The sequence below is a fragment of the Stegodyphus dumicola genome, chromosome X2 (assembly GCF_044657685.1).
Source record: "Stegodyphus dumicola isolate Sdum_Otavi_A_Nest chromosome X2, ASM4465768v1".
Classification (NCBI taxonomy): domain Eukaryota; kingdom Metazoa; phylum Arthropoda; class Arachnida; order Araneae; family Eresidae; genus Stegodyphus; species Stegodyphus dumicola.
This window is the reverse complement of record NC_140781.1, coordinates 13,228,175-13,242,251: the sequence shown is the minus strand read 5'-3', so window position 1 is coordinate 13,242,251 and position 14,077 is coordinate 13,228,175. Positions and strand designations below refer to the sequence as shown.

Below are 14,077 nucleotides of genomic sequence, written 5' to 3'. Positions count from 1 at the left end.
AGGGCCTGAGTACGGCCGAGCGTAATAATAGCTTTGAGAGAGAGTAGCCAAAAGGCAAGACGCGCGCAACTCAGAAACTCTGATTCTCTCTCACCCAGCAAGTAGAACTTCGCGGTTTAAATACCGCTCCTCATCATTAAGTATTCAGACGTGATTCTAAAACTACGTTCTGGCCGGAATCGTAAGTTAAAGTTAAAGATTCGATAGGAAAGAAGTTTAACTCAAAATTAAAACTGTTATTAAAATTAAAATAACCTTACATACTAACATCTTAATATTTGATCTTGAATGTGTGATATAGCCTCGGTAGAAAATTCTGATGTCGTAAAATAAATTTTACATAACAAGCCAATTTTACACTTTCACAGAGGTATTTTGAATTAATACAATTTTCAAAATTATTACCTTTTTCACTCATACAGTCAGTATCAGTATCCTTAATGACAGGATATACATCTCTTAGATTAGACTTCTCGTATTCAGTATTGTTAGTGTTGTTTGAGATCTCATTGTTAGCCTGAGATACATTATTTTGAGTCGAATCATCCATCCAAGGAACATTGGAATATATTGGATTGTTGAAATTCTGGACATCTAAGAAAAATTAATAGTTTAATGAGATTACAAAATTTAATTATTATTTTAAATAGCTTTTGCAAATTGTATCAAGTATAATGGTTAAAATCCTAATATAAACAACTAGTGAGCCTCCGGTACTCTAACCAATCGAATAAGCGAAAACCTGAAACTGAGGTATGAAAAGCATGGGAATGAGAATGGAAGAACAGAGAACAAATCCAATTTTAAAGTTGTTAATACATTTTGAGATTTGGCGATATGATTAAAAGAAGATTATTAATAAATAAATAATATTCAATAAAAATTTAAAAGGTGGATACATAGGATAAACGAAGGTGGATCAATTATTTTATTGCTTAATTTTACAACATAACTCAAACTTTGCACCACAATGAGCATTAAAGTTAACAAAATCAATCAACTCACGAAGTTAACGAAAACTTCACTGTATACATGTATGAGTATTTTCTCCCTTCTTTCCGCATGCCTTAGTGATGTAACTGGAAGCACACTCGATGAATATTCTGGAGGTCCGGATCTCGGCGAGGGCATTACGGATTTCTTCAGTTTAATGGCTTCCAACAATTTTAAAAGCTTTCTACATATGTTTCGGGTAGAAACACTGTTAAACATTAACAACAGTGCCTGAAATGTAATAATAAATTGCGCCAAATTTGATGTAAAGTACTTCCAACTGATACAATAAGCGCTACGCAAGCATACAGACAAAAATTTGGCTAGTCTTTCATGTTACGGGAGCACAGGGGGGAAGAGGTTTTTCCTAGTGACCTAGTAAGATCAAACACACTCTTTTCCTCCTTTGCCTTTTCTACGAGTAATATAAGACTGCAAGTAGTATGTGAAGAAGAATCTGTTAAAAACTATAACATGGAAAGGAATATTAATCGAATGAAGAGAAACTTATATTGTGTTCAGTGAGCTTCCAGATTTATACGTATTGAGTTTTTAAATTATTTTCTCAGTTTCCTCGACTGAAAAAATTCTGTTTATTAATCAATACAAGAGAAATTTGTACCAATAGCAAAGCTTATGCATGCGTACAAAAAGTATACGTTTTTGAAACAACAGCTTTCTTTTAACTGTAAAATTCGCACTGTTCTTTATTTTTTCTAATGGAGTACTGTCATTATTATTTATTTTATCCTCCGTAAACTGGTGGCTTGATGTTCGAGGTTCAGATTTTCCTCAAATAATTTTATAGTAATTTCTCATTAGTTTGCATCTTGTGATTTAAAATTTTTAATTTGCTGATTGTCTAACTTATTCCACATATTTTTGAATATTAAAATTTCATCCAGATATTTCACTACCCCTAATAGCGAAAATAATTTCATGAATTTTGTGATCAAATGTTGCACTATCATATTATCAGTAACACTGCACCTCCAGTACGATAGTATGCTCGCTATTATGTTTCTGTTACTATTGCACCCTACTGGAAGGGAAATTATTGAACAGATAGTGATGCTCCATTTCATTCGTTGTCAAATCATCCGAACATACTATCATTGTCATTTCTCTCGAAAATGCTCCCTCTTCTCCCACTTCATGAAACAGATGCAAGTAAACGGACGCCTTTTCTGACTTTGACCCAGAAGTACACACCTTAGACCTAAATAAAACCAGATGAAAAGTTCGCAGTTTTTATTTTCTTTAAGTTATCTATAACCGAAGGTTTGGCTTAACCAAAGGCGAGGGCTGAAGATTAGGTGCTTTTGTTAATTCAATTTTGTCCTGCTGCATCTTACATTTCATCACCATTATTTATACTTATATCTCCATTATGTATTTGCTAATCACTAGTTTTAGGTTTATATCCATTTCTAACATCTTCATCAAGTACACGCATTTCATTCTTTTTACATTAAACAAGATATTATCAGTAAACAAGATTTACCTATTTGTGGCATCCATTATTAATGTTTTTCTTTGAAAGACACCTTGAATGCATATGAATATTTTGCAATGGATACTATGCTTTGTGATTGTTATATTTTAAACACAGCTATGACATTGCATCCAGATTCTGATATACTGCAGAACTCCGAGAGCCTTTCGAAGGCCTCTTTGTGTATGTGTGTATTCTTTTTTTCTATGTCTGCAGATATGTGATTCCAAATCTGTAATCCCTTATGTTAACTTTTTGCCTTTTCTGGTTGGAATAAGATTTAGGTCACTATCCGATAGCTTAAATTGCCTTTGTCTTGTCTGTTTTGGATAAGACCTAGGTCACTAGCCGATAGTTTTCTGGATTTTTGAATTCGAATATTCTTCCCTTTCTAGACTAACAATTCTAGAAAAAGCACCACTAGCTGTTGATATGGCTAGGAACCGTTTCCTTAACACCATGAAAACCCTTGATGGGATCAGTATAAACAGCAGATGATGATATGAAATGGAACAGTGCTTGGGAATCAACAGACACTTTGGTAATAAATCTTTCTTTAGCTACTTAAAACATTTGCTAGACGTAAAAACTGCAGTTTACTTAGAGACATTCCATCTAAATTTCATGCTCCGTATATTAACATTCCTAGAATCGTATTAGCTCAGTACATTTAAACAATTTTCTAGTGTTAACTATTTATTTCGACTCTGTGCAATATATATTGTATAAACATGGGGAAACATTATTGTCATTCTCGCGATGTTATCATGGGTATACACCAAATTTATTATTGATTTTCTGGTATTTACTTTCTTACTTTATGAGGAATAACACAATATTTTAGCCCTCTGCAAATAATATTACTTAATTTTAATAACACTCCCAGCATTTTAAATATATCAATAAAATCTGGAATACTATTTTGATCTATACCTCAAAGGTGCGAAGTTATTTGAACTCATTTTGAGGTTTGTATCTAACTTAGAGAATTCCTGTCGCAATCCTGCCAATAAATCGGGATTTTAAGTTATAAATTTAGATGCGAATACGTAGAAGGAAATCATTTTCCAACTAAGAAATAATTTGCTTACCTAAGATATCTCTACGTTCACCCCGGTACCTAAAAAAAATAAGAAACAAACTTAACGTGTGTGTTTTACTTGAATGCCTTTAGAAATAAATCCATAATACAGAAAATTAGCACATGTAATCAACACTATTTTTTAAACAAAACATAGATTCTTACACTCACTTTTTCTCATGTGTAGCTTTAAAAGAGAAGATAATTAAAAACTTATGTAAACTGGATAAATTTTGGTGTTATTTAATAATTATCCAACATTTCAATATTGTTGAACATTGTGAGCATATCCACGGTAAATAGCGTGTCGTAAATCAACACTAAATCACATAGCCAAGTGTTGTTAATATTGCTTTTGGAAGAGAAAATTTGCGTTTATACAGAAAGATCTATTTAACTATCTTATTTTTTGAAAATTATTTTTTTTGTACTTGCTTGCATCAGTTATATTCCCGAAAAATATTTTATTTTTCTCCACAATTGGAAAATCTACTTCATTATTATTAAAATGTACGGGTGGAAAGCTCAAATTCTCGAATCCAATGAATCTTGAAAGAGATTCGAAATTCGAAAACTTGAATCTTCACACTTTTTCCGTCATTCGAATCCTAAGCTTAAGAACTGTTAACTATTTTACCTCCAAATTGCGAAAAGAATAGTTTTATTGACATTTAGTAAAAGCGTTCTTTAAAAAATGGGGGAGAGAGACAGCACGCTTTTGCAATTTCAGTGGAATCTCCTCGCAGCGGCCCTGAGTTAATATATCTCTAGTTTGACGGTGTTGCCACCTGGCAAAATCTGCAGAAATTTTCAATTAGTCATTTCGTTGCCTCTCTTGATAATCTTTAAAACTAACTCTCGAATGGTCTCGATAGCTCCGGGCACAAAACCTAGGTGAATCTGTCAAAATAATGTTTCTAGTAACATCTTTATTGCTATCTGGATATTTTTAAGAAATCATACCAGGATATGCAAAAGCTGTTTGCCGCATATGCCTCCAGTTACCTACTGATTGAATTACAAAGTCATGGCTGTTGAATTTTGAAATATAAATTGCAGTCTAACATCTTTAGGGATAGATACGAATCCCGGCGAACGGGCTGGTCGCATGGGCGCTTTCGTGGTTTTGCCCCTGTGTAACATGTATACGAGACAGTTTCACTTAGAAATTCGTCCACGAAGGCATCCCTTCTCTTAGGCAGATAGCCCTCGAATGCTTTGCTATAATTAAATGACGCTAAAATTAAAGTATCGCTCAAATATCTTTTTTTTCTTATGTTAAAATATGAAACCCAAGATTCAAAAGTTTGTACGTTTCATTTGCTAAATTTATATCTTCTGAATAAATAAAGGTATATTTTTAATATAGCATATTATGAAATTTGTTTTTCATTAAACGCAGATATGAAATACTTTCATTAAAAACTTTTAAACATTGTAAACTTCTTACTATTATTCTTATTGGAAGGGTTACAGAGATTTAAGATTCGAGAGATTCAAGAAACTTCGCGGTTTCAGATTTGAGAAAATTTAGGATTCGTCCCATCTCTACTAAAAATACTTAATTTAGAAAATAAGAAGTACTAGGAGAGCACACTATGTAGTTCCGTAAATAATCAGTCACATTTTAGCCCCGGGGATAGATTTTAGCAAATGAAGCTTAAAATTGCTTAGTAAATGCTTTTTACATTACATTAATTGATGACATCTTTTAATTCTCTATTTTAGGCAAGTGCCTGACTTGTTTACCCTCGGAAAGTGAGTGAGTGAGTGAGAGATTATGGCGCAAAACCAAAGTTGATTATAGTGCGCCAAACGCGAGATGGGGGTGAGTACAATTGAAAATTAAAATACAATAAATAAAAACAAGTAGACAAATGTGTCAAATCCAGAGGATGAAGTCATATAAAACCAAGTTAAAACCACACATTTAAAATTCAAGACACAATTTTCAAAACAAATTACATTAGGTGTTAAAAGCCTGTCTCTTTTAAATAATAAAATAAATTACAATTCACCTCCCTTCCGATTAAACGGTCGAGAGGTAAGTCACAGCTATTAAAATACTTCTGACGAACATTATTAAAATATGGACACTCAATTAAAATATGACGGACAGATAGACAAACATTACAATTTGAACAAACAGGCTCATTCTCTGCTTTTAAAAGGTAGCCATGTGTCACTCTTGTGTGACCAATTCTGAGGCGTGTCAAAAGAACTTCTTTACGATTTCCAGCAAAATCCTAATGCTCAATTCTAGGCTTTACATGTCTTAACTTGTTTTGACGCTGAACATCCCAAAATTGCTGCCATTTTTTTCGTAGCTTCTTTTTCACAACACAACAGATGTCTCCAAAAGGGATGAGGCGATTGGACAGTTCAACATCAGATTTGGCTGTGATATCTGCCAGCTCATTCCCTTTAATTCCCACATGACCGGGAACCCAGCAGTACAGAATTTCATATCCACGACTCGTTAGGTTTATATGTATCTTGAGAACATCCACTATGACTGGGTTTTGAGTGTTAGAAAAAGCTTCTAAAGATTTCAGTGCACTATAGGAGTCTGTATAAACTATAAACTTTTTGTGGCAGAGCCTAGAGATGTACAAAAGACAATAATATATTGCAGTTAATTCAGATGTTAAGACAGAGGAGGCATGGTGCAAGCGTCTGCCCTCCATGTGGTCTTCAATTACAAATGCCATCCCGACATGATCTGTTGACTTGGATCCATCTGTATAAACTGGAAGATAACTGCTATATTTGTGCCTGTGCTCAGCGAAGAGTTGTCTATAAATGATATCATTGGTGCTTGCCTTGACGTGATGCTTGAAAACATCAAGAAGCTGAATCCGTGCATTTTCCCAAGGTGGGAATTCAAAATTCTGTACTGCTTGGGGGCGCATATCAGAGAGGGAAAGTTCCTCAATGATAGGGCGAACTCTTAAAGGAAAGGTAGGAACACAGGATGGACGTGTTTCAAATAAAGTGTTACACACATCATCAAGTAAGCACAGCTTATTGGGATGTTCAGGTTGGGATAGAATATTAAAATATTGCAAAAGGGACAATTGCTCACGCCTCAGATAAAGTGATGGTTCGCTAGAGTCAACATATAGGCTCTGTACAGGAGAAGTCCTGAAAGCTCCTGAACAAATCCGCAAACCTTGATGGTGAACAGGATCCAGTTTTAACAAAACAGATGAGCGAGCAGATCCATAAACCACTGAGCCATAGTCCAGTCTAGAGCGGATAAGCGCTCTGTAAATGCGAAGCATGGAGCAACGCTCTGCACCCCAGGAGGTGTTCGCCAACACTTTTAAAATATTTAGTGTTTTGAGACACTTCTTTCTCAGGTTTAAAACATGAGAAAGGAAAGTCAATTTCTGGTCGAACGTTACTCCTAAAAATTTCACTTCGGGCGCAACTGGGATAATTGTACCATTTAGATATAACTCAGGTTCAGGATGGAGACCTCGCTTCCTACAAAAGTGCACGCACACAGTTTTCTGTTTCGAAAAAGTAAATCCCTGTTTGTCTGACCATTCTTGGATCTTATTCAGAGCCATCTGCAATTGCCTCTCTATGTATCTCATGTCTGCTCCTCGACAGCTAATCTGTAAATCATCTACATATACTGATCCCAAGGTGGTAGGAGGAAGTTCTTTTAATACAGAATTTATTTTTAAACTGAACAGCGTTACACTAAGCACACAGCCTTGAGGCACACCCTCTTCCTGTAGGAAAACATCCGAAAAAACAGAGCCAATCCTTACTTGAAAAGTTCTACTGTTTAAGAAATTCTGAATGAAAATTGGTAGGTTGCCGCGCAAGCCACTCTCGTGAAGATCCCGGAGTATACCGTATCTCCATGCCTTATAAGCTTTTTCAATGTCGAAGAATATCGAGACAAGGTGGCTTCTTCTTACAAATGCTTTCCGAATGGAAGTCTCTAGGAGGAGCATGTTATCCACGGTTGTTCTCCCCTTTCGAAAACCACTTTGATAAGGCGATATAATATTCTTTTCCAAGAAGTAGACTAGGCGGCTGTTTACCATCTTTTCAAACAGTTTGCAAACACAGCTGGTAAGGGCAATTGGCCGATAGTTGGAGGGATTCCTTGGATCTTTCCCTGGCTTAGCAATAGGAATGACAACAGCTCTCCTCCATGCACTGGGAAAGGTACGCTCCTTCCACACCCTATTGTAAAGAGTGAGAAGGGCATTCAGTGACTTATAGGATAGATGCTTTAGCATTTCGTAATTCACGCCATCAAGACCCGGAGAAGACCTATGTGTCTGCAATAAAGCTCTCTTTAATTCCACCATAGTAAATGCTCTATTGTAAGGCTCAGATTTGGAAGAGTTGAATGCAATGGGATTTATTTCAGAGTGCTGCTTGATAGAGAGAAATGCTGGTGAATAGTTTCTGCTGAAAGAAACGGCAGCAAATGTCTCACCGATAGTATTCGCAATTTCTTCTATGGAGCTAATCACTCGGCCATCTTTTTCCAAAAAGGAAAGTGAGTGGTCTTTATATATGCCGCATGCTTTTCGAACTCTTTCCCAAACCCGCTTACTAGGCGTGGAGGATGTTATTGACGACACATATGAAATCCAGGAATCCCTCTGGCTCTGCCTTCTTACTTTTCGTGCATTTGCTTTGGCTCTTTTAAAGGCAATGAGGTTTCTCAGAGTAGGATATCTACGAAAAATACCCCATGCTTTTTTCTGTTTTTTCAGTGCTTCATGACAATCGCGATTCCACCACGGTTTCGAATAATTCAGTATTTTTCCTGATGTTCTAGGAATCGAAAGCATAGCTGCCTGAATAATAGTATTAGTAACAGCTTCCACAGCGTCATCGATATGCACATCTTCTACCATTTCCTCTGTGAGCTCTGCGGAGGAAGAGAAGAGTTCCGAGTCTGCCCTGTCCAGTATAAACCGAGGGAGTCTCGACATGGGGTTTGCTCCTCTTCGTGCAAGAGATACAAAAATGGGATAATGATCGCTGTTGTACAGGTCATTTCAGACACTAAAAGTGCAAAATGGCAACAGAGACGGTGAACAGATGGCAAGGTCGAGAGCGTGGAATGTCCTTGAAGGCTCATGGAAGTAAGTATCCTGCCCATTATTCAGGAGACAAAGGCTATGATCTTCGATCATCTGCTCAATTTGTCTTCCTCGGCAATTTGTATCTTTACTACCCCAGAGCGGACTATGGCCGTTAAAATCTCCTATTATGATGAAAGGCTCAGGCAGCTGCTCTAAAAGACCATTTAAATCTTGCTGATCAATATGCTCATTTGGAGGCAAATACAGAGAAACGACTGTAACAACAATATCAAAATTTGTTTGAGTAGCGACAACTTGGAGGGATGTCGTCAAAGAAAGCACATTTGAGGGATAATCCAGTGAGGTGAGGAGACCTACACCTCCACTGGCACGCTCACATGCAAGGTTATCTTTCCTGACGAAGGAAAACCTCCGAAGTTTTGCCTGTTGTTCTGGTTTTAGATTTGTTTCCTGTACTGCGAAGCATACAGGATGATAAGCATTAATTATGGCTTTGATGTCGAGCAAATTTCGGTGGAAACCGCGACAGTTCCATGAGACGAGGGTGGCCATTATGTCTGGTTTTTGTTCTTTCTGTGCTCTTGTTTGGTTTTTCGTGGAAGTAGATGCCTGGGAAATTCTAGACCCTCCTCTACTTCCATAGTGTCTGAATCCGCAGATTCAGAAATCATTTCGTCAAAAGAGCTATTGCTGGAACTTCTATTTTTATTTGATACTTTTTAGTGGCAGTTTTGGGTTTACTTTGAATGACTGTTTATTTTGTATTAAATGAGTTGACTTTTCTGTTTTGTTGGTGGATGTAGTCGGTTGGGTTTTATTTGGTTTAGTCTGCGTGCCTATTGATGTTTGGGTGACAATGCTACGTGTTGTTTTAACTGCACTGGCATAAGTTTTGTTTGATTGGAGCTGTGTGCTTTGAACTAGTTTTCTGGCTTCAGCATACGAGATGTTCCTGGTAACTTTAAGAGTCTGTACTTTTTCGGATTTCCATTTTGGGCACAGGCGTGAAAATGCTGGGTGCTGACCCTTGCAATTTATACACGAAGGCGCAGCGGTACAATTTTCGGAATCGTGGCCAATCTGTGAGCATCGGGCGCATATGAGGCTGCCACGACAAGACGTCTTAGAATGGCCGAAACGCTGGCATTGGAAACATCGCATAGGGTTTGGAATATAAGGTCTTACAGGAATATTTAGATATCCGGCCTTAATATTCTTAGGCAGATCAGGCGTGTTGAAGGTAAGGATCACGTGTTTCGTGTCTATCAACTTACCTTCTTTACGCATCTTGATCCGCCTTACACCGCAGACATTTTGTTCGGATAACTCAGAAGCGATCTCTTCTTCAGAAACATACAGAAGGTCGAATTCTGAGATTACACCCCGACAATAGTTCAGTGACTTATGTGGTGTTACATTGACATTCGCTTGCCCAAGTTTAGTTATCTGAAGTAAAGAAGCAGACTGGGTGGCTGAGTTTGTATCAATAAGCAAGTCTCCGGAGCGGAGACGCTTTATATTTCTCGGCTCACCAATACAAGACTGGATGTATTTGTTAATCACGAAAGGAGACATCTTATGCATTTCGCCAGAAGGACTAGAGATGACTAGGAAACGGGGACTATTGTTATGATTTTTTTTATTTGCATCTGTCCGTAATTTTTTTGCAGAATTTTCAGAACTAGGTTGAGTGACTGGTTTAGTAGTAGACTTTTCAGAACTAGGTTGAATGATTGGTTTATTAGTAGGTGGTTCAGAGCTAGGTTGAGTGACTGGTTTAGTAGTAGTCGTTTCAGAACTAGGTTGAGAGACTGGAGTGACTTCGAAGTCTTTGATCAGAAAAATTTGGGAATTAGCCATATTGAAATAAGAAAAGATTCGGGTCCGACGGCCCCGCCCACCACGGAGCCCAACAAGGGAACACAGATTCCTGTGTTAGGGCTAGCCGGACCTATACGCAAACTGAAGCCCCACAGTCGGCTTTCCCGAAAGCAGGAACTCCCGAGAGCCTGACCCCAAGCCACTGACACAAGGACTAGTGACCAGCCGATTGACACCCGTGAGGACGACTAAGGTGCCTCCCGTTTAGCTGAAGCAGAGGCCAAAGCAGTGTGTTGGGGACAGTACCTCGCCCCTCAACTACCAGGACCCTCCTTTCCAGCGACACGGGTCTCCACGCACGGCAAACACGTGGGCAGTTTTCTCGCCATTTGAAAATTGGACGCAAGGGTTGTTCCAGTTTCTCGTGACGAGCCCCAAACTCCGTAGAGAGAAACCACAAGGGAGAAGGGAAGGGGAAAAATTTTAGCCAAGAGGAGAGGAGACGGAAAAGAGGATAGATCACTGGGGCTCCAGGATCGTGACACCCGTCTCATCAAGAAGATGATCCCCTGAAGGGCTAGGGTACCTCGGGATTGCCACACCCGTACTCACAAAGTGAGCCCCCTGAGGGCTTACCCTCGGAAAGATTTTGCTCAATCGATATCTAGAAATATGCCATGTGATTTACCAATTATCTATGAAGAACATATGCCGCTGCATAGGAAGTCCCATCTAAACTTCTCAAACTCTGAAGATTCTGTCAAACTCCGTCTGCCTCAAACTCTGCCATAAAAAGATAATAGTCCACTGTGCATCGGTCTGACGTCTTCGTTTAAATCCTAATGCAAGACATCAATTTGATTCTATAGAGAAACCTTTTTCTTCTGCAAATCACCAGAGCTTACAGAAGAAGCCAAGCTAGTGTACTACAGATATTCGTCGCTCTAGCTCTGACCTTACAAAATGAGGCGACAATAACCCTATTAATAGAAATGAGAAAGAATATCGACATATAGGACAAACTTTATGTTAGCGCAGACTACAAACTCTTGAAGAAACGTTTGGCAATACAACCTTCAAAAAAAGACTTCCAACGTTTTATTCAAGCCTCTCCAAATGAGGATTCACATATTTATACGCATAAAGATGTCTCTCAAATAGATAGTTGAACCGGAAGTGTATATAGTGTGTGTGAGAATGCAGTTCTCGAATTTGGGTGGAAAAAGCAACAGAGTTCTGAAAATACAGTTTTTCGAGCAGAATTGTTAGCGACAAAGGAAGCTTAAATATCCCTACCAGCCAATAAAACATACAGCTATCCTAATGGACAGTGAATCAGGTCTAAGAGTAATATCCGGTAACTCTCAAGCTCTTCTGGTTTCAGGAATCCGCAAATAGCTATTTTCCTTTCCATCAAAGTTATACATCCAGTCTAGAACGGATCGTCGCACGTATTCAAGATAATGAAAAAGCAAATTTATTAGCAAAATTTTGAACAGAAACCAAACCATACCTTGATATTTACTACCTAAAATCCTGATACCATACCCAAAAAGAAATTTAGAAAATGAGCTCCTAAAGCAACGAGATATTTACTGGAATCAAACATTAGTAGGTAGAAGAACACATTCTTTATTCCAAATTTACTTTTGTAATTCTCAGTAACTCTAGTAGCACGGCTCACCTCGCAACAGAACACTGAACTATTTTTATCCGGTCTCTTCGGGATTGGACAATATTTCAGTCTGCATTCTTGGACACTCTGGAACAGTAGATCACTGCTTATTTGAATTTAATGATTCAACTTCAAGAAATCTGCACAGGAGTTCCTTCAGGTTTCGTTCTTACAAATTTTAGAACACAAGAAGCTAAATTCCAAACTACACGTTCCCTTCCATTATCTTAGCATTAACTTTAGTAATTTAGAAAGTCCCTTTCAAATTTATACCATTCGCACAGTCTTTCCTAACTTCACTTCTTTAATTTTCCTACTCCTAATACCCAATACAATAGCTTCTACTTGACTAAAATCTTGATTTAGCTTAGAAATCTGTGGAATTTAGTAGATATTAGGTAATATGTTAGAAAAAATTTGCAAATAGCGTTTTAAACGACGACACACATCCAGAATCTTAACATTTTGCAAAATCTTCGGCCCTGTTATTAATTTAATTTAATGAATCTATTTTAGCAAAATTTGTGTTTGTCACATACTATGTTTCACATATAGTTCTGTACTACGAGGACTGCAAATATAATATATTATGTAACATTTGTAGTATGCAATATACAGGGGTGTTTCAACAAATTCAGTTTCAAATTTTCAGGAGATATAGAGTACACCTAGATGAGGGGAAATGACAGCAATGCGTTGTCAAAAACGCTTCGAACGACACAATTACAAAAACGAAAGGACACGAACAGTGTGATAAAACATGCTTTATTATGTTTAGTACAGCAGAAACCAACAAATAAGAACAAAAACAAACAACGATCGTCATCAAAGAAGGTGTTTGAAATTACGACTCCGGACGGTGTTGCAGGCCTTGCATCTCCGGCGCATGAAAGATGCATGCATCACGATCCGTGATCGTAATTTCGAACACCTTCTTTGATGGCGATCGTTGTTTGTGTTCGTATTTATTCGTTTCTGTTGTACTAAACATAATAAACATGTTTTCTCACCCTGTTTGAATTCTCCCTTTCTTGTGATTTGTGTCGTCACTACCGCACCAGGAAAGCATTTCCGATAATGAACTGCTATATAATTTTCCATTGTCTAGGTGTATTCAAGATCTTCTAAAAGTCTGTAACCGATTTGCTGAGACATCCTGTACGTTTCTTTCATATGGAATTAATCAGAAAAAAGAAATTAATAGTATATAAATATGAATATGTGCTTGCAAAGTGCAACATGTAATTTTGTGAGTCTGACATATTAAATAACCTTTATAACATGCAAAATATATTTCTTTAAAATGAAATTAATAAGCAGCGAGAAATTAATAGCTCAGAGTAAGCGGAATGTCATGTATTTTTCTCGCTGCTGTATTTTTCACTTTGCTCACAAATATTAAAAAATTGCATAATACGGGGAATATTCGGAAACTAACCTCCGTTTTGTTGTAAACAAAAAACCCTCAAAATTAACAAATTTTTTATTTTACATCTGAAAGGTACAGTTTTCCTTCATTCTTCACAAAGTCACCATATACATTCAAACGCTTGTCACAGCCTTTTACCAACTTACCTATCCCTTCTGCATAAAACTCAGCCCCTGCGACTTAAACCAACTTGTTACAGGGGTTTGAAGTTCCTCATCATCAGCGAAGTGCTGTATCCCAAGTACCACTTCTTCGGTGCAGGGAATAGAACGTAATCAGAAGAAGCCAAGCCCGGGATAAAGGGAGGATGTTGAAACACATCCTTATTTTTGAAATGGCGCAAAAGATCTTGTGTTGGTTGAGCACTGTGAGCGTGAGCGTTTTAGTTTGCGAGAACAGAGCACCAGATGTCAGCAGGCTGCGACTTTTGTTCAGGATGGCTTTTTCAGCTTTCTCAAAGTGTTACAGTACGTTTCAGAATTGACTGCCACATCACGTT

General features: G+C 37.6%; 1 protein-coding gene across 2 annotated transcripts in view; it reads right to left on the bottom strand.

The window, feature by feature from the left end:
- Positions 1 to 14,077, bottom strand: part of LOC118200239 (uncharacterized) — a 94,253-nt gene that overhangs the window by 1,562 nt on the left and 78,614 nt on the right. For both annotated transcript variants that reach the window (XM_035372181.2, XM_085809190.1), the window contains 2 exons: positions 3,580 to 3,608; positions 406 to 594 (listed from right to left, as the gene is read on the bottom strand). In XM_035372181.2, the coding sequence (XP_035228072.2) occupies positions 406 to 594; positions 3,580 to 3,608 (218 nt within the window). The remainder of the gene's footprint in view (positions 1 to 405; positions 595 to 3,579; positions 3,609 to 14,077) is intronic.